Source organism: Saccoglossus kowalevskii, chromosome 15, assembly GCF_978046115.1.
Source record: "Saccoglossus kowalevskii chromosome 15, keSacKowa6.1, whole genome shotgun sequence".
Classification (NCBI taxonomy): Eukaryota; Metazoa; Hemichordata; class Enteropneusta; family Harrimaniidae; genus Saccoglossus; species Saccoglossus kowalevskii.
Genome location: NC_140655.1, coordinates 2332316 through 2354841, shown reverse-complemented (window position 1 = coordinate 2354841; position 22526 = coordinate 2332316). Strand labels below are relative to the sequence as shown.

General features: G+C 35.4%; 1 protein-coding gene across 1 annotated transcript; it reads left to right on the top strand.

Annotated features, from left to right (window-relative positions):
- The first annotated feature begins 1795 nt into the window (after window positions 1-1795).
- Window positions 1796-8775, top strand: LOC100375163 (phospholipid scramblase 2-like). Its single transcript, XM_006813217.3, has 9 exons — window positions 1796-1816; window positions 2587-2719; window positions 2812-2889; window positions 3007-3083; window positions 6903-7033; window positions 7234-7354; window positions 8064-8166; window positions 8430-8488; window positions 8630-8775. The coding sequence occupies exons 1-9, from the start codon at window positions 1796-1798 to the stop codon at window positions 8672-8674; spliced, it is 768 nt and encodes a 255-aa protein (XP_006813280.1). The 3' UTR covers window positions 8675-8775.
- The last annotated feature ends 13751 nt before the right edge of the window (window positions 8776-22526 follow it).

Genomic DNA, 22526 nt, shown 5'->3' with positions numbered 1-22526 from the left:
ACAATTATTGCCGCTTTAATCATGGTTAGAGGTAATGGAATGTATGAAAAAACGAAGTGAATGACGGCAAAAGTCAATTTGTTATTATATGGAAAATTAATTTTATTTCAACAAACTATATATTTCATATAATTTTTGTATCAACACCCGTGTCTATACTACGGTGTATACATGTAAATTAACGATGATGGCAGCACACGTAAACTTGAAGCCAATGCACATATCATGATGTACATATTGTCTATGTTTTGTAATATACGGATACTTTATATTGAGGGCTAAAGTAGACTGTAATTTAACTTGTTATACGCATGCGTGAAGTTATTATTTGTTCAACTTCAGTGATTGTAAATATAGACAAGAGTTATGACTACAAGACCTATACAAAGGTCAATTCTTTATTTAAATATGAATTTCGAAATCATCGTTTCCATGGTTCTCTTAAAGTAAACATTGATATTTGAACCAGTTCGCTGGTCTTTACAATCTTGTGAGTCCCTCATACGGCAGTATACAGTCTGCTGTGGTCGAATACCAGGTACGTATCTTACGTTGTCATCACACGACAGTCCGCTGATATCATGTGATTATTACCGTCAGATAGGACAGCGGGGAAATGTGTCGTTTGAACATTTATTTTAATATCAGTCATGTTGGAAATAATGTTTCTTTTAACTTCGATGTTAAAATTGGTTCAATCAATTGACATTTGATGATCGGTTGAATTGATTCTCACCAACACGAGATGGACACTATGCGAAGCTAAGTTAAAAATGTCCGTTGATTTAAACGAGATCTCGACAGACCCGTATCGCCGACAGGCCTTCCAATATTTACCCTACAGCATCGTCATTGGCTCGCTGGGTGCATTTGAACAAGATTTCGACAGAATCCCTTCGCCTTAGAATATTACACAGTGGTCTTAAAGGTTTAAATGCGGCATTTACTGCAAACGAGACATGCGCGATGTTGAGTGGGTATAACTGCTTAGTAGGGCGTGGCATGTGTAGATATAAATTGGGGGTGGGAGATGAGGGGTATTGAATATGGAGTTAATGAATAGAGAATGTTCTCGTCTATGTGTTCTTATACATAAATAATCAACAAAATATATATTCCAACATTTATTAAATATTGTTTTAAAAACTTACAGCCATGTACTTTTACATGGCAACTCATTATCGAATGTTGGATCTTTTGGATCTGGTTAATATTAACGATAGTTTATGTTATGATTCAAGGTGCGTACGTTAGTCACGTGTCTGCACTAAAGGTCAATGTAGACTCCCCGTATTGCACGTAAACAGGTTATTACAGACGATTTCGATTTTAAGATTTTTCGGATAAGATTTCGCATGAGCCGTATAAAATAAAATAAAGTCCGTATGATGATCTAACGGGGGGGGGGATTCGGTGAGTGGTTTTCTACAGAGACATAGTTGGAATACAACTCAAATCGTACCATGTTTTATTAGCTCTATAGTTATACATTTACTAAAAGACAAGCACTAACTTAACTACTTAGTTATTCAAACCATCAACATAACAAATACTTTATTATTTACAATCCATAAAAGAATTGTAATTTCTTTACGGCTATAACAAATTATCATTATACATTGTCAATGTTAATGTATAGTGCGATGTGTCTGTATTTCAATTCATAAAAATAGTAATAGCATAAATATACAGCACAAAGTGTTTCGTAATAATATGATAACTATGGTTACTGTGGTAACCGTGATGTTTTTACTTGAATAGGCTCGCAATTCACCGAACTGATAAACCAATAAATATGACCACGGAGACTGAAGTAGTGAGTATACAATATTATTTATTATAGTTTGTCACGAATGCTTGAGTAAACAATAAGTTACGATTGCAACTAACAACACCCTATTTATACACACGGGTGAGTTGAATACACTATGGGTAAAATGAATGGCGGCCAGAGTACATTGTGTGTATCCAGTCTTGAGGCCCTAACCGTTTGTATGTTATAGGGTATAGCATATTCTTTCTATGGCAATTCATTGTGTATTATTCCCAGCCGTAGTCGTTGCTAAAAATGAGCTGTCAGGTGGAGACAAATGAAAGATTAGTTATATATTAGTAGCGTCGAATACGTGATAAAAAAAGATTGAAAATCGAGGCGGCAAAGTCAACGCTGCAATGGATCAACGTGTGTTTAGGTGGTGGTCGCTATAAAGTAAGTGATGCAATGGCAAGACAAAATTAAACGTGGTTCCAGCAAAGTCTATCAAAATGGTTTGACGTGTGTATGATATAACATGTTAATTTTCAGAGCTTTTGTTACAAAAATGAAAAACATCTGAATTGATGATTTTGATGATGTCATTCGTGAAAATACATTGAAATCATGTTTTGCTGTTGTAAATAGTTTAATTAAATAGTATTAATTTCATATATTTAGTTTGTCGCAATTACTAGAAATACAGATTAAGCGTATACACCGTGTTTAGTAATATAAGTGTTTCATCATTGACCAGTAAGGGAAGGATAATTTAGTCGGACGTTGCTCAAAATTTAATGTCGGGAAGCTGTATTATGATTCGTATCCAACAGGTACAACTACAGCCAGAAGCTGGTAAATGGAGTGGCGACCCACCGCCACAGTCACTCGCCTGTCCACCGGGATTGGAATACTTGACACAAATTGATCAATTGTTGATACATCAACAAGTGGAATTATTGGAAGGTACTTTTCACAGTCGTACTTTGTGTCACGTGACTTAGCCCGGAAGTCGATATACATTAGTATCTACATAATATAATAATTTCTTTTCGCAGCTATCACAGGATGGGAAACTAAAAACAAATACCAGATCAAGAATAGTGTTGGCCAACAAATTTATTTCGCACGTGAAGGTAAATAAGACCTCTTCTATTTGTGACTCACATCCAGCATGTGTGCCATGAATAATCTAAGTTTCACTTCAAACTCAGTTTATTTATATTTCATTTAACTGTATATATTTGCTCCAGAAACTGGATTGTGCATGCGTTTATGCTGTGGGCCTGCGAGAGGCTTCCAGATTCACATCACTGATAATGCCGGCAATGTGAGTATAGTATTAACAAACACACATATCTGTGCCACGTTAGGCCTAACTTGAAATGGTACTTCTGTTTTTTTTCATCTTTACGAGGATGTGCGCAATAATGGCGAGACGTATTCCAGCTATTATATAAACAAACATCCACGTCCGAGCACTGTTATCACCGCGTAATAATGGGCAGTACTGCCTCCTTTATTTCGTTTATAATACCCAGTAATATACGCGAGTGGCACGCTAATTTGCTGGTGAAAATGAACAGAATGTCTTAACGTCAACAAATCCTAATTGGTTTGTTATTTGGGGTATAAATGCTGGTTCTTGGGAATTCACAACGCTAGAAAAATGTGCTTTTTATACATGAACGAGTCTCGGTGTTAGCCACGTAACAACGCCTACTCAAAGAATATTATGAAAACGTTAATAGAAACAACCTATATAGTTTTGCAAATTTAAAATCAAAAGGACGCAAACTATAGACCAATTTAAGTTTGGAACCATCTCACCAAAACAGCGAAACCATAGATAGGGCTTCGAGCAGCTCACGAACCTACATATCTTACGCGGTATATTAGGAGGTACAAGCAGCAAACTAGTTGCGAGGCTATAAGTAAATCACTATATACGCATTCTAACATACACGCTAACGTTCCCCAAGGTTATGTGCACTGTTCATAGTCATCTGTTGTTTCGGGTAATTGACGCTTTGCATGGGATTTTGGGAAGTCGGATGTTCACATTGAGACCACGACGCCATATATTGTCAATTGAACAGACCACCATGTATTGTCAATCGAACTGACCACCATATATTGTCAATTGAACTGACCACCATGTATTGTCAATTGAACTGACCACCATATATTGTCAATTGAACTGACCACCATATATTGTCAATTGAACTGACCACCATGTATTGTCAATTGAACTGACCACCATATATTGTCAATTGAACTGACCACCATATATTGTCTATTGAACAGACCACCATATAATGTCAGTTGAATTGACCACCATGTATTGTCAATTGAACTGACCACCATATATTGTCAATTGAACTGACCACCATGTATTGTCAATTGAACTGACCACCATGTATTGTCAATTGAACTGACCACCATATATTGTCAATTGAACTGACCACCATATATTGTCTATTGAACTGGCCACCATATAATGTCAATTGAACTGACCACCATGTATTGTCAATTGTACAGACCACCATATATTGCCAATGGAACTGACCACCATATATTGTCAATTGAGCTGACCACCATGTATTGTCAATTAAACTGACCACCATGTATTGTCAATTGAACTGACCACCATATATTGTCAACTGAACTGACCACCATATATTGTCAATTGAACTGACCACCATATATTGTCAATTGAACTGACCACCATGTATTGTCAAGTGAACACACCACCATATATTGTCAATTGAACTGACCACCTTATATTGTCAATTGAACTGACCACCATATATTGTCAATTGAACTGACCACCATGTATTGTCAATTGAACTGACCACCATTTATTGTCAATTGAACCGACCACCATATATTGCCAATGGAACTGACCACCATACATTGTCTATTGAACTGACCACCATATAATGTCAATTGAACTGACCACCATGTATTGTCAATTGTACTGACCACCATATATTGCCAATGGAACTGACCACCATATATTGTCAATTGAGCTGACCACCATGTATTGTCAATTAAACTGACCACCATGTATTGTCAATTGAACTGACCACCATATATTGTCAACTGAACTGACCACCATATATTGTCAATTGAACTGACCACCATATATTGTCAATTGAACTGACCACCATGTATTGTCAAGTGAACACACCACCATATATTGTCAATTGAACTGACCACCATATATTGTCAATTGAACTGACCACCATATATTGTCAATTGAACTGACCACCATGTATTGTCAATTGAACTGACCACCATGTATTGTCAATTGAACTGACCACCATATATTGCCAATTGAACTGACCACCATATATTGTCTATTGAACTGACCACCATATAATGTCAATTGAACTGACCACCATGTATTGTCAATTGTACTGACCACCATATATTGCCAATGGAACTGACCACCATATATTGTCAATTGAGCTGACCATCATGTACTGTCAATTAAACTGACCACCATGTATTGTCAATTGAACTGACCACCATATATTGTCAATTGAACTGACCACCATGTATTGTAAATTGAACTGACCACCATGTATTGTCAATTGAACTGACCACCATGTATTGTCATTTGAACTGACCACCATGTATTGTCAATTGAACTGACCACCATGTATTGTCAATTGAATTGACCACCATGTATTGTCTATTGAACTGACCACCATGTATTGTCAATTGAACTGTCCACCATATATTGTCAATTGAACTGACCACCATGTATTGTCAATTGAAATGACCACCATATATTGTCAACTGAACTGACCACCATATATTGTCAATTGAACTGACCACCATATATTGTCAATTGAACTGACCACCATGTATTGTCAAGTGAACAGACCACCATGTATTGTCAATTGAACTGACCACCTTGTGTTGTCAATTGAACTGACCACCATGTATTGTCAATTGAACTGACCACCATATATTGTCAATTGAACTGACCACCATGTATTGTCAATTGAACTGACCACCATGTATTGTCAATTGAACTGACCACCATGTATTGTCAATTGAACTGACCACCATGTATTGTCATTTGAACTGACCATCATATATTGTCAATTGAACTGACCACCATGTATTGTCAATTGAGCTGACCACCATATATTGTCAATTGAACTGACCACCATGTATTGTCTATTGAACTGACCACCATATATTGTCAATTGAACTGACCACCATGTATTGTCAATTGAACTGACCACCATGTATTGTCAATTAAACTGACCACCATGTATTGTGAATTGAACTGACCACCATATATTGTCAATTGAACTGACCACCATGTATTGTCAATTGAACTGACCACCATGTATTGTGAATTGAACTGACCACCATGTATTGTCAATTGAACTGACCACCATGTATTGTCAATTGAACTGACCACCATGTATTGTCAATTGAACTGACCACCATGTATTGTCAATTGAACTGACCACCATGTATTGTCAATTGAACTGACCACCATGTATTGTCAATTGAACTCACCACCATATATTGTCAATTGAACTGACCACCATGTATTGTCAATTGAACTGACCACCATGTATTGTCAATTGAACTGACCGCCATGTATTGTCAATTGAACTGACCACCATGTATTGTCAATTGAACTGACCGCCATGTATTGTCAATTGAACTGACCACCATGTATTGTCAATTGAACTGACCACCATGTATTGTGAATTGAACTGACCACCATGTATTGTGAATTGAACTGACCACCATACATTGTGAATTGAATTGACCAGTATATATTGTCAATTGAACTGACCACCATATATTGTCAATTGAACTGACCACCATGTATTGTGAATTGAACTGACCACCATGTATTGTGAATTGAACTGACCACCATACATTGTGAATTGAATTGACCAGTATATATTGTCAATTGAACTGACCACCCATATATTGTCAATTGAACTGACCACCATGTATTGTCAATTGAACTGACCACCATGTATTGTCAATTGAACTGAAAACCATGTATTGTCAATTGAACTGGCCACCATATATTGTCAATTGAACTCACTGTGATGTTTTTGTCATATGTATTGTCACACATTGTCTGTCCATGTTAAATATACAGGAGGTGATTCGGGTGGTTCGTGAGTTTAAGTGTTGTGCTGGATGCTGTTGGTGTGCTAATAGTGACTGCTGTGCCTTTGAACTGCGAGTAGAAGCACCAATTGGTAATATTGTTGGATATGTCAGACAAACGTAAGATGTGTTTTATGGTGCAATACACAAATCATAATAATCGAAATAACTCGGGATATTAACCCACAATGACTTGTACCTCTCATACTAAATTCTGTGACAATATTTAAGCCTGTAATGAAGGAAATGAAGACGGGGACACTGAGAGCAGTGAACAATTGTGTTGCCTGGTCATAAATTGAGTCTTTTCACAATTCCAGGCAGAGTTGTTGGATTGGACATTTTGACATAATGAATGCAGAAAGAGAAACAGTGTTGAAAATCAAAGGACCGTGTTGTGTATGCCAAACCATATGCTGTACCGCTGATTTAAACTTTATGGTGAGTATTGTTTCACGATTATTAGAACTTAAACAATTTTCATCACTTTTAAAATGTGCCTACCAGGTTAAAGGCAGCGGTCGTCGCGCCACGCATGTTTGGGATATGTGTCTCCTATACACACAGATGGCGACTTATACTTGCGCAGATCAACAAGTACAAATTTAGATGTTACCAAGCTTTAATTGGGTATTTTTAGCTGATTGGCTGAATAGACAATAGTCACGCTACCTGTTTGATTTTCTACTTAAATACGGTCCTGCTAGACAATTTAGACAATCGTACGATAACACTAGTACATACCAAGACTAAATTTATACCGGTCAAAACATTTGGAATTACATACCCTTCTCAATCTGTATTTCAGTTTCACATTCGTCATTTAAGAAGACAAAAAAAATACATTCACTGCAGTCGGGTTTAGTAGATTTTTGTGTGTTTATTTCAAAGAAATAAGTGCATGACTATGTTTTCTCTATAATAAAAATAACTCATTATCTTGAAGAATAACAGTCATGTGAGGCAAAGACACGTTAAATCACTCGGAGTTTGTCGGTAGTTTTAAAACCAGCCGGAGTTTGTTTTTCAAATTGGCGGTTCTAGTACTCTACCTTGTGGAATTCACCTGAACATCTCCTATGGGGTAATTCTCCCAACTCAATTTCAAAATGGACAGGACACTACTAATAAACTATGTCATTTGATGCAGGTTTACAGCCGTGATATGGACAATGAGATTGGCAGAGTGAGTAAACAGTGGCCAGGACTTCTCAAGGAAATGTTTACTGATACAGATAACTTCGGCGTCACGTGTAAGTACACGGGTTCAGATGACCTAATACGTCCTGATATTGCAGCTACAGACTGGATACAATTATGCCACATATAAATTGGTTATTTATTCTCAAAAATGCTTCTATTTTCTTTATTTTGTTTCTAAATGCTGTATGAGTCTTAGTCACGCATACAATGCCCTCTCTGTGATATTCTAGCTTAGTCCATTAGAACATTACTCAAGACACCTTTCTATGTTAAATGGATTTCTAATAACGAGGATGTAAACCTTATATTTCAGTTCCGATAGATCTTGATGTGAAAATAAAAGCAACTCTACTTGGTGCCGTTTTCCTGATTGTGAGTATTATATATATATGTTACATTGGAAGATGCATACCATATTGTCACAAGAAAAAGTGCACATACATTACGCCACCATTCAACAAGATTTACTATGTCCTTGATATGTTCAATATTTTCTGTGTTGATATTTTTCAGGATTTCATGTACTTCGAACATTCCGGAGGTGGTCAATCAAGTTAGAAGCGACAGAGTACGACATCGACGAGTACAACTTATACACACGCGAAGTGCAAACTGGCTGAATATGGGATTTACCATTATTGTTAAAGGGCGGTGTTCGAATATAATGTAACCAAACAATGTATTTTACACGCATTGTGTACGTTTCTGTGAGTCCCATATTGGACATGACACGGTGCAATGACCATCACCCTTTAATAGTTGAGATTAGTAACAATTTTAGAAAACCAGCTCCACGATAAACGTTCGGCAGATGAACAGGCACAAAATGTTGAAATATTGCTAAGCCACTCTATCCTACAAATAATTGTTTAGCCCTAAATCTAATCTAAGCGATTTAAACTTTAGTACACTGAGCTTTAAAACCCAATTGTACTTTTCAGTATTTATGAACAGCTTTTCGAGTCATGCAGCGTGTTAGAAAAATGTTTTTTTTTTTGTTTTTTTTTTTATTTCGCGTTAATTTTAGTTTTTTAATGTGTTTCACTCGTGACTTTTACGAATGCACGTCAACCGGCCCTATATCGTTAATTCAATTACACATATCTCAAAACAGTGAAATATAACATAACTTTATAATCAAGCATGTGGAAGTGTTTGTGGTCGTTTTTCGTGATTATTGAATCGATCGGGTGCATGGTCAGGTTTATTTGTTTCAATACTAATCTGATGGAACACACATAAAAGCCGGTTTATACGATTAGAATTATCTTATCAGATTAATCTGTTCGGAAAAATCGCATCGTGTAAACTGCACAATCTGGTGTCTGATCAGATATCAAACGTACTTGTACTTTGGTGTCCGATAAATCTTACAGTGTTAACAATTGTAAATATTGGACATGTTCATGAGATAAATCTTACAGTGTTAACAATTGTAAATATTGGACATGTTCATGAGATAAATCTTACAGTGTTAACAATTGTAAATATTGGACATGTTCATGAGATAAATCTTACAGTGTTAACAATTGTAAATATTGGACATGTTCATGAGATAAATCTTACAGTGTCAACAATTGTAAATATTGGACATGTTCATGAGATAAATCTTACAGTGTTAACAAATGTAAATATTGGACATGTTCATGAGATAAATCTTACAGTGTTAACAATTGTAAATATTGGACATGTTCATGAGATAAATCTTACAGTGTTAACAATTGTAAATATTGGACATGTTCATGAGATAAATCTTACAGTGTTAACAATTGTAAATATTGGACATGTTCATGAGATAAATCTTACAGTGTTAACAATTGTAAATATTGGACATGTTCATGAGATAAATCCTACAGTGTCAACAATTGTAAATATTGGACATGTTCATGAGATAAATCTTACAGTGTTAACAATTGTAAATATTGGACATGTTCATGAGATAAATCTTACAGTGTTAACAATTGTAAATATTGGACATGTTCATGAGATAAATCTTACAGTGTTAACAATTGTAAATATTGGACATGTTCATGAGATAAATCTTACAGTGTTAACAATTGTAAATATTGGACATGTTCATGAGATAAATCTTACAGTGTTAACAATTGTAAATATTGGACATGTTCATGAGATAAATCTTACAGTGTTAACAATTGTAAATATTGGACATGTTCATGAGATAAATCTTACAGTGTTAACAATTGTAAATATTGGACATGTTCATGAGATAAATCTTACAGTGCCAACAATTGTAAATATTGGACATGTTCATGAGATAAATCTTACAGTGTTAACAATTGTAAATATTGGACATGTTCATGAGATAAATCTTACAGTGTTAACAATTGTAAATATTGGACATGTTCATGAGATAAATCCTACAGTGTCAACAATTGTAAATATTGGACATGTTCATGAGATAAATCTTACAGTGTTAACAATTGTAAATATTGGACATGTTCATGAGATAAATCTTACAGTGTTAACAATTGTAAATATTGGACATGTTCATGAGATAAATCTTACAGTGTCAACAATTGTAAATATTGGACATGTTCATGAGATAAATCTTACAGTGTTAACAATTGTAAATATTGGACATGTTCATGAGATAAATCTTACAGTGCCAACAATTGTAAATATTGGACATGTTCATGAGATAAATCTTACAGTGTTAACAATTGTAAATATTGGACATGTTCATGAGATAAATCTTACAGTGTTAACAATTGTAAATATTGGACATGTTCATGAGATAAATCCTACAGTGTCAACAATTGTAAATATTGGACATGTTCATGAGATAAATCTTACAGTGCCAACAATTGTAAATATTAGACATGTTCATGAGATAAATCTTACAGTGTCAACAATTGTAAATATTGGACATGTTCATGAGATAAATCTTACAGTGTTAACAATTGTAAATATTGGACATGTTCATGAGATAAATCTTACAGTGTTAACAATTGTAAATATTGGACATGTTCATGAGATAAATGTGACAGTGTAAACACCTAGTTTGACATCACATTAATCTGACACAGTTTCGATCGATAAATCTGATCAGATAAATCTGAACTTGTAAGTCGAATATTTATATCATGTTCACACGAGTTAGGTCGTTCTAGAATGTGAACGCGAAACAGCGGCCTGACTCCGACGAAATTTAAACCACGAACACTGCTCCCGTGGAGTAAGTTGAAGCTTGGATGGTATTATCTAATTGAAATATTTGGTTATTTCTGGTACTTTTTTTACATTTATTTTAGCATAATTCCTGGACCGATTCATACGCATGTATGAATGACAAATACGTTTGCCATATTATGCAACACACATGGTTGCTAAGCAACAATATATAACCTGAAAATATCCCCTCTGTGTTACTTATCATTTATGTTGCCATTTTATTAAATATGCTTACCAGTCATTGCTTTTATAAAAGGTAAATTTTTTATATAAACTTTACCGTACTGAGTGGTCTATTTTTAATCAGATTAAGTCGATACATAAATTTTCATTATCAGGAATAATTCCTAAGGGTTCAGTGGTTTCAAGCTGTCTACGGCATTCCTACAAAAGTGGGAACGTATCTCAAACCAGGCATCTAAACAGTACACTAAACTACTGGATATTTATTTACCGACGCATCTGAAACAATTTCAGGCCATTCCGGTAAAGGGGAAGAAGGACGCGTTTGCAGATATCAAATGCTTGGCTGGAAATAAACATTAGGCTCTGGCTGTTGAAAAACTAAGGCAATTCCTCAAACAATCGAGGAAAAAAGTGCATGACCCCCGAAAGGGCAGGAAACGCACTTCTAGCCTTAAATAAACCAGTGCTTCGGCAATCCTAGCGGAGCGGATCGCCAATAAGGGCAATCCTAGCGGAGCGGATTGCCAATAACGATATCGAAAGATACTATTCAATTAATGAACATGACAATCGTATCTCACATTTACGTGAATCAATGCCTAATAATGAAGGACAAACAATATTCACAACTACGTCCAACCCTTATATACAAGGGTCTAAGCTCAAAAGAGCCCTATTAGAAAACTGGGACTTAATTCGGAATGATCAGTTACTCAGTAAAATGAAAAACGACACACCAAACGACGAAGAATTACTTTCCCTTTTAACTAAATTGTACAATGAAAGTAATAACGTCGAACATTCTGAAAGCTAAATAAACTGTTCCGACTGATGAAGGGTTCAACAAAGAACCCGAAACAGCACCTTCACACTAGTGAATAATCCAATTACGGATAAATTTGAGTGCTGTATCGACATAGGCTTTTTTCGTATTCAGTTTCGTATTCCAATATTGTTTCCGTATGTACTTCTATCAAGATTAATATTTTAACACGGAATAATACATCTGTTACGTATTTAGTTAGCTAATGCAATACTGCCCTCAGTCGGTGAGATGTTCGTCAATCCACCACTCCGTCGATACTTTTTTTTTTACATTTATTTTTTGCATAATTCCTGGACCGATTGTATGCATGTATGAATGACAAATACGTTTGCCGTATTATGCAACAGGCATGGTTGCTAAGCAACAATATAAAACCTGAAACTATCCCCACTGCGTTACTTATCATTTATCAATATGCGCACCAGTCATTGCTTTTACCAACATATCTCGCTACAATTTCAGTCAAATATTTTAAAGTCAGATGTAAAGACTTTTTGAAAATATAGCTTAAAGCGGGAGGGTCGTCGCCTGCGCACGTGCGGGAATTGAGTCCCAAGCGACGATAACATCATACGCTAAGAACAGTGACGACTCCTCCGCTTTAACAATTCTTATTACCTAGATTTTCAGTCACTTATTATAAAACTAGAAGCCAATAAAACGCCATTTGATTTTAAACAATATTTTCATTTTTAGTCACGAATATCTAATATAAGCATGTTTTTGTTTTGCTTAGAACTGCAAACAATGGTTGCAGATTGTAAGTTCAATGTGTCTTGGAAAGAGATTGTGCCCACAGCTATCAAACGTGTTATTAATATTTTTTTGAATAAATGACTTTTTTTTTGTTTTTGCACGATGTTGTTCCACCTATTCGACACAACAGTTTCTCTGATATATGAACATCAGCCAATCAGCATCAGCAATCAGCCAATAACAACTTCTCTTTTTAGTTTAAATTGTGGAATTTATAAATATGTATAAAAATGAATGAAACGCGTTTGTTGTGCCGAGAGTAAACAATCTAATGTTTTTTTAGTGCATCAGAACACAAGCGATCGTTTCATTTTATTGTGTTTAGAATTGTTCCATTTCAAACTGCACCCAGTAACGATATCGTCACGATATAATCAGTCAATTTATAACTATCGATTTTGTTTCAGCCGGTCGTGTCACGCATCCTGTCAGAGAAAGGGGTTTCTCATTTGATTGCGTGTTCGAAATTCTCTTATTCACGTTCTTTTGAATATCACTCCAACGTGCGTGCATTCACAATGCGCGAAAGTTTAGCACATCAAAAAAAACACACACAATAGTCTTAAAATGCCAATGAATTTTCTCAAGCAAAGCAATAGTAATGTCACTTGTGTTCATGTTCGTTACCGCACAGTCCCACCACTGTGGAGGGACCACAATGCCGTGAGGTATACTAGATATACCATAATGAATAAGGTCACAGTGAACTAGACTATAAAACCATTCGTTTATCGAGTAATTGGCCACTGTTTAATCTTCTGATGACTTGATTGTAATCAATTTCCTGCCACCACAAGGTACTGTAAGTACCGTCATAACGGTAATAACATAACGGTAACTACATTTTCATTACAGTAACGATTTTTTCATTAAAGTATCAACATTTTCATTACAGTACCGATAGTAACATGATTTTCATTGCGTTTTAATGTTTTCTACAATTCAAGATCAGGGTTAGACTTGCTTACAAGTCTTATTGTTTTTTTGTTTTTTGCCTAAAATGTGAAATAGTTTAGTGTTTTGCGAAAACGGGAAGTGACCGCGAAATATACGGTGTACGTCCAACGTTGCATAATTACTGTAAGACAGAACGGAAATATTCTATTAAAGATGATATGACGTCATTGCGCTCTCCATGCACATTTTTACATCTGCCAATGTAAATAATACGATGTGTCTCGCTGAATAATATTGACACGTCTCCATACCCACCCTTAGCATCAGTTAGTGGTTTTCAAGTTGACATGCACATACTAGCAGAACATGGCTGCATGTAATCATAAGCAAATCTAACAAAACATAGAAAATTAATCCGTCAAAGAAAATACGGTATCAACATAACAGTTTTATTAACAATCCAAGAAGTTAAAGATGCATTATGAACAAAAACGTATATTTATTAATAGATTTGTTTTATACTCACGTAGATGGTCTAATTAATTTGAATTTATGAATTTGTAATCATTCTTTTGATGATTATTTGATTGGACGAATAATTACATGTGTGATGTAAGAATATTTTAGTTGATGTTAAATATAAGAATACTACACTGACAGCAAACTATATTACAAAGTAATCATTCTCGTCTATAATGCATTCTTTTTTAAATTCCACCATAAATATTTCGTAAAATAAATATATTGAGCGTATCATCCTGCATATGTAAAATCTACATAACAAAGTAAATTAGCCAGTAGATGTGATGAAGAATTCTGTATTGTAAAAATCAAATGGTGCATTTGCAGGCTACAAGAGCAGCGTTTCAGTTCCCATTACACAGTATCAAACAACATAAATAAAAATTGCATGTTCTCGGCCAATCACCAAGAATACAGAATTGAAAATATCACGAAATCTAAGATGACCTTAAATTACGACACGTTTTCACTAAAACTCGTACATATATATTCCCTACAAACAAGAAATATAAATGCTGACGAACGACAGATATATCACATCTGTCACTATAACAACGGAGATTAGCAAATGTAAAATGGGTTGCATTCCGTTTAAATGTTGAACGTACAAATTAGAAAATAATCCTATGTATTTAAATTAAAGTTTGTTGTCACTGTAGACCAAAGGTCAAGTCAACATCTTTCGGTCGTTTTTAATGTAATTTTTACAAAATTTTGCAGCCCCGACAAAATTGAAGGTACACCTTTCAAACTTCAGTAGTTAAATCTGAATATGTAATACGTTGCTAACTTCAGTAGTTAAATCTAAATATGTAATACGTTGCTAACTTCAGTAGTCAAATCTGTATTCGTAATAAGTTTCAAACTAATCATTTTTTGGATTCTTTCTCTATCTATATGCGAAATGTAAATATTCTAGCCTGTCACAATGAATTACAAATCAGCAGTCAAATGTAATTATGTAATACGTAGCTAACTTCAGTAGTTAAATCTGTATCCGTAATACGTTGCTAACTTCAGTAGTTAAATTTGAATATGTAGTACGTTGTTAATTTCAGTAGTTAAATCTGAATATGTAATACGTTGCTAACTTCAGTAGTCAAATCTGAATATGTAATTCGTTGCTAACTTCAGTAGTTAAATCTGAATATGTAATACGTTGCTAACTTCAGTAGTCAAATCTGAATATGTAATACGTTTCTAACTTCAGTAGTTAAATCTGAATATGTAATACATTGTTAACTTCAGTAGTTAAATCTGAATATGTAATACGTTGTTAACTTCAGTAGTTAAATCTGAATATGTAATACGTTGTTAACTTCAGTAGTTAAATCTGAATATGTAATACGTTGCTAACTTCAGTAGTTAAATCTGAATATGTAATAGGTTGTTAACTTCAGTAGTTAAATCTGAATATTTAATACGTTGCTAACTTCAGTAGTTAAATCTGAATATGTAATACGTTGTTAACTTCAGTAGTTAAATCTGAATATTTAATACGTTGCTAACTTCAGTAGTTAAATCTGAATATGTAATACGTTGTTAACTTCAGTAGTTAAATCTGAATATGTAATACGTTGTTAACTTCAGTAGTTAAATCTGAATATGTAATACGTTGTTAACTTCAGTAGTTAAATATTTAATACGTTGTTAACTTCAGTAGTTAAATTTGAATATGTAATACGTTGCTAACTTCAGTAGTTAAATCTGAATATGTAATACGTTGCTAACTTCAGTAGTTAAATCTCTATTCGTAATACGTTGCTAACTTCAGTAGTTAAATCTGTATTCGTATTACGTTGCTAATTCCAGTAGTTAAATCTGAGTATGTAATACGTTGATAACTTCAGTAGTTAAATCTGAATATGTAATACGTTGCTAACTTCAGTAGTTAAATCTAAATATGTAATACGTTGTTAACTTCAGTAGTTAAATATTTAATACGTTGCTAATTTCAGTAGTTAAATCTGAATATGTAATACGTTGTTAACTTCAGTAGTTAAATCTGAATATGTAATACGTTGCTAACTTCAGTAGTTAAATCTGAATATGTAATACGTTGCTAACTTCAGTAGTTAAATCTCTATTCGTAATACGTTGCTAACTTTAGTAGTTAAATCTGAGTATGTAATAGGTTGATAACTTCAGTAGTTAAATCTGCAATATGTAATACGTTGTTAACTTCAGTAGTTAAATCTGAATATGTAATACATTGCTAACTTCCGTAGTTAAATCTGTATTCGTAATACATTGCTAACTTCAGTAGTTAAATCTGAATATGTAATACGTTGTTAACTTTAGTAGTTAAATCTGAATATGTAATACGTTGCTAACTTCAGTAGTTAAATCTCTATTCGTAATACGTTGCTAACTTCAGTAGTTAAATCTGTATTCGTATTACGTTGCTAATTCCAGTAGTTAAATCTGAGTATGTAATATGTTGATAACTTCAATAGTTAAATCTGAATATGTAATACGTTGTTAACTTCAGTAGTTAAATCTGAATATGTAATACATTGCTAACTTCAGTAGTTAAATCTGTATTCGTAATACATTGCTAACTTCAGTAGTTAAATCGGAATATGTAATACGTTGCTAACTTCAGTAGTTAAATCTGAATATGCAATACGTTGCTAACTTCAGTAGTTAAATCTGAATATGTAATACGTTGCTATCTTCAGTAGTTAAATCTGTATTCGTAATACGTTGCTAACTTCAGTAGTTAAATCTGAATATGTAGTACGTTGCTATCTTCAGTAGTTAAATCTCTATTCGTAATACGTTGCTAACTTCAGTAGTTAAATCTAAATATGTAATACGTTGTTAACTTCAGTAGTTAAATCTGAATATGTAATACGTTGCTAACTTCAGTAGTTAAATCTGATTATGTAATTCGTTGCTAACTTCAGTAGTTAAATCTGAATATGTAATACGTTGTTAACTTCAGTAGTTAAATCTGAATATGTAATACGTTGCTAACTTCAGTAGTTAAATCTGTATTCGTAATACGTTGCTAACTTCAGTAGTTAAATCTGAATATGTAATACGTTGCTAATTTCAGTAGTTAAATCTGAATATGTAATACGTTGTTGACTTTAGTAGTTAAATCTGAATATGTAATACGTTGCTATCTTCAGTAGTTAAATATGTATTCGTAATACGTTGCTAACTTCAGTAGTTAAATCTGAATATGTAATACGTTGCTATCTTCAGTAGTTGAATTTGAATATGTAATACGTTGTTAACTTCAGTAGTTAAATCTGAATATGTAATACGTTGCTATCTTCAGTAGTTAAATCTGTATTCGTAATGCGTTGCTATCTTCAGTAGTTGAATTTGAATATAGTGCGAGTAACTTTCCATCAAGAATATCCTGACAGTACTGAGAGTTTAGGTTTCATGGTGAGTTGGGGTCATAGCCCAGCTGCTACGTCTCTCAAATATTGATAGCAATATCGATATAGTGTTGACGTTTGCACAGTAAACGCACAGTGGGGTGTGATAATATACACTGTTTTATCAAGCTATCGTCATCTTCGTTGTAAACCAGAAACCGTAGTTGTACCTGGAATGGCTTACAGGCATCTTGAAATTGATGTAGAATTCTAACGCGTGCACTAAGGCTTACCTTTTTAATAAATACCATCGGAAGTGGTGACTTTCGTTGCGATGGCAACAAACTGAACCACTCGACAACTATAAGTTTTCCGTGGTCGTTGTCATAAACATCCTCTTTCCTGAAAGACATGGACCCCAGTTCAATAGGTATTTTTCTACGATTAACCACGCTACACAGAACATAAGTCACACATTCGGCACTTTCACATTCTCTAATTCTAAAATTTTTTGAAACTTGTTTGGCTGTAACAACTGTCGATGGTGAATTCTTTTCTTGGCTTGTCTTTCTGAGTATTTGAAGAGCTATATCAGGACGGATTCGCACATCACGGATTGGATTCAACAACCCTTTCCACACGTACGCAACATTTTCACCATAAAATTCACTGAAGAGATCAAGAAGCGGTTCCCCACCAATATAATTATCAATCATTATATTTAGAAAATGAAGATTGTTGTTGACAAGATTAGACCAAATTGCGGCATCCTCGAACGTCAATCGACCCCGTAGCATTACGTTGGCCAAACAAACGCTCTCCAGTGCCTGCATGACACGTTTAGCTTGCTCCGTATTTGCCTCGCCTGTAAGTTGGTTGAACGAGCCTCGCGTCTCGTCCGTGGCAGGAACGGGCAACCGTGCGAGGTTATACGCGACACACGCCACAGAGTAGCAATCTGTGATGTAACTATACTTCTCTTTCCTCGGTTCTGGTGACATCACAATTCCCAAGTCCAAATATGGCAGTGGAGTAGTGGGGCGATTTGCGAACACACTGTTCAGACGCGGTTTGGTATCTATAAGTTCCAGAAGTGTGGTTGCAGGAACGTACTTTCTGGCCTCACCGCTACGTTCATTTACAAGTACGCGGCGACTAGAACCTTTCTGCCAATGACTTGGCACCCCTGTAAAGCCCATTACCTCCATCAAATCTTCAGTCGTGAAATCAGAGTTTTCAAAATCTATCAACTTAAGGCGTCCGGCTGGGCGGTGATAGGTAATACTAGTCATGGATATATTGTTGTGAATGACACTATGGTCTTGCAAAAACAGTATTGCTTCCATCATCTGTTCCAGGAACTTGCCGATATCAAAGACAAACCCTTTCTTGAAATAGCACGTACAAAGGTTGTCACCAACGTGTTCTATTTTTAGTTCTTTGACTAAACATATTGATGTTTCATTATATGTCACACTTAGTTTTTCAAACGCGAGTACTCTGGGTAAAAACGAAGAATCCTTATCCCGATCGTTCAGATATTGCATTACTAACGCTTCTTTGCCAAGGGACGTGTAGTGCAAGTTACTCACGCCGAATCTGTAATTTAAATCGTTGGATGCTAAACCGTGGTTTCTTTTTATAACATATCGTCGATGATGCTGTTCAAACAAAGCATTCGTTTGATTTAAACTCGGCGACATATTCTGTATTTTATCAAATTGTCCACTCGTCACACTTTTCTGAGGTAGCAGCGAATCCCGGGTGTAGAATCGGACTTGAGCCATGTTGGTAGACAAACGCTCGATCTACACCGGTAGCATGCCAGGCTGAATACTGAGAACATTCTAGCTTGATTGATTAGTAATATAGTTTAAATATCGGCCTTCCTGTATTACTCGCTAATAAGGTGCAACTACGCCGGGTGCACGGTGATCACTTTGTTATTATCCTAAATTAACAATTCTGGCGGTGTTGACCATAGCTAGTAATACTACCATTTATATACCAGCTGGCTATCATGGCGGCCATATATTTATTTTATTTGGATGTAGAATCGTACTACCCCAAATATTTTTTGTTTTATATTTTGCAAAGTACACACTAAAATTCAATTGTCTAAAATGTATGAAAACAGATGTAATTGAAAAGTAATCTGTAGAATCATCAGAACGGTGTATTCCATTAACATGTAGAGGTGTCATCAATATATAAACAATTTACATAGAAAACCTACACACAAATATGAGTCAGTAATAAATACATACCCCCACGGCATCAATCAAATACATGCATGGAACAGCATGTTGGGATCTTGAGAGAGGAAGACAGCCCGGGAAATACATACATGGAACGGCATGTGATGGTATGGGAGGGGAAGACGACAGCCCGGGAAATACATACATGAAACGGCATGTGGGGGTATGGGAGGGGAAGAAGACAGCCCGGGAAGTACATACATGGAACGGCATGTGGGGATATGGGAGGGGAAGAAGACAGCCCTGGAAATACATGCATGGAACGGCATGTGGGGGTATGGGAGGGGATGAAGACAGCCCGGGAAATACATGCATGGAACGGCATGTGGGGATATGGGAGGGGAAGAAGACAGCCCTGGAAATACATGCATAGAACGGCATGTGGGGATATGAGAGGGGAAGAAGACAGCCGGGAAGTACATGCATGGAACGGCATGTGGGAATATGGGAGGGAAAGAAGGCAGCCCGGGAATACATACATGGAACGGCATGTGGGGATATGGGAGGGGAAGAAGACAGCCTGGAAATACATGCATGGAACGGCATGTGGGGGTATGGGAGGGGTGAAGACAGCCCGGGAAGTACATACATGGAACGGCATGTGGGAGTATGGGAGGAGAAGAAGACAGCCCGGGAAATACATACATGTGAGGGCATGGGAGGGGAAGAAGACAGCCCGGGAAATACGTGGCATTACATAATTATTGTTCTAAACGCAAATCCTCTAATTTGGGACTTTGTTTACCCACTATGATATTTACATTTCAATAATTCGGAACAACCATAACAACACATGATTTGTTCACCATATAATCGGGACAAAATCAATATTTTCATGTGTTTTTTTACACATTTTGGGGAGCGGAAAATAGTTCGGTGATCATAATGTTTTTATCTGGATTGTGAGACTAACAATAAAAAAATAAGCTATGTGGTATAAGGAACTCCCACGATACGTTTTAATGGTAGGCAACTACGTTATTCGTGTTGAACGCATGTCACATCGGTCACTGGGGGTGGGGAGGGTGCGTCGGTCAATCTGACGCAGTATGAATAATTCAGTGTCTGTTTTTCAAGTTTCCATGACTACCACAATCGCTACAGCTTACATTTATTGAAAATCTTAGAGCGGGGTAAACATAACGAGCTTGTGAAACAGCACACCCTCAATCGCATATTGGACATTCACTCACGCCCAGTAAAGATAACAACGCTCATCCATTTCATTCAGTGTTTAAGGTAAAATTAATCGGATTGAGGCATGTACAACGGCAAGTACTAGTATGTGTTCAATAACGCCACTTTGTTATGCCCGCCCTCGATGTGTTACCCTGGAAACGCCTGTCCCCTTTTGACCTCGTGAGTACGTGTCAGTACTATCCCGCGCCGACTTGCAATACATTCTAAATCAAACGAATGACCGACGAACAGTTATATTTGAACTATTTGCCGTATTTTATCAACTTGTGCTGTCTTTGTTGCCATTTCAATATTGAATGCTGAAATTGCAACTCCCGTTTCCAGTCTCTACATATATACACAAAACTAAATTTCAATCAACTCTTATTTAATTTCAGTTACTGTTTCTCCTATCTAACATAATGAACGATCAGTGTACGGTTTATACAACACTTTATAATATGATTATTGATGGCAATGAAGAGAACACATAACACACACATACAATGTACTATGTATATTTTGGCGTAAATAGTGTAAGCGTTGTTATGTTTGCGGGAGCACATCACTTGTGCCATCTGGATGCTTTACGATATACCGTCACCACAATATTACCATTAAAAGTGGGAGCTTTACTAAAAAATATAAATTATAGATATATAACAAAGAATTAATGAAACGTATCAAAAATCAATACATATGCGTGCATGTATGGTGTATATTGGTAATAGAAGATTAGCCTAGGGTATTGTTTGAGAAATCGTCATATAGAGTAACATCATATATGTCAATTGTTTTCACATTGAACTAACGTTGTTTTTTAAATAAACTGTGAAAAACCATCAATGCGAACAATATCGGTGATCAGTAAGCTGTTGTTGTCAGTTGATTCATAAATAATAGTTTAATAATGAAGATGAACTAATTTGTGTATGATATAATCTCCCATTAACATGCTATTCATTACACCAGTTAATATCCTCGTGTTACCTAGACAACATAAGTACACCAGTACACATCAGCGTTCAAAGGTCTAAATAAATCACCAGTAGCCGTTCACACAGTATGCCAATTATGTACTAATATTTAAAATATTTGATTTTTTTTTATGTCTATAAAAATATTTTTGAGTAGACTGAATAAATGCAAGGTTTCGACGAGGTGTATTTTAAAAAAACGAATCACGTGCATACCACCCTAATAGTTATCGGTAATTTCGTACAATTCTGATCAAATTAAACTTCATCTCGTACATTCAC

Excerpts from the sequence above, each read along its gene's own strand:
- LOC100375163 (XM_006813217.3), top strand. The coding sequence starts at position 1,796 with ATGACCACGGAGACTGAAGTA. Across the intron at positions 2,720-2,811 it reads ACAAGTGGAATTATTGGAAG|CTATCACAGGATGGGAAACT; the intron begins GTACTTTTCACA and ends TTCTTTTCGCAG. Across the intron at positions 2,890-3,006 it reads AATTTATTTCGCACGTGAAG|AAACTGGATTGTGCATGCGT; the intron begins GTAAATAAGACC and ends TATTTGCTCCAG.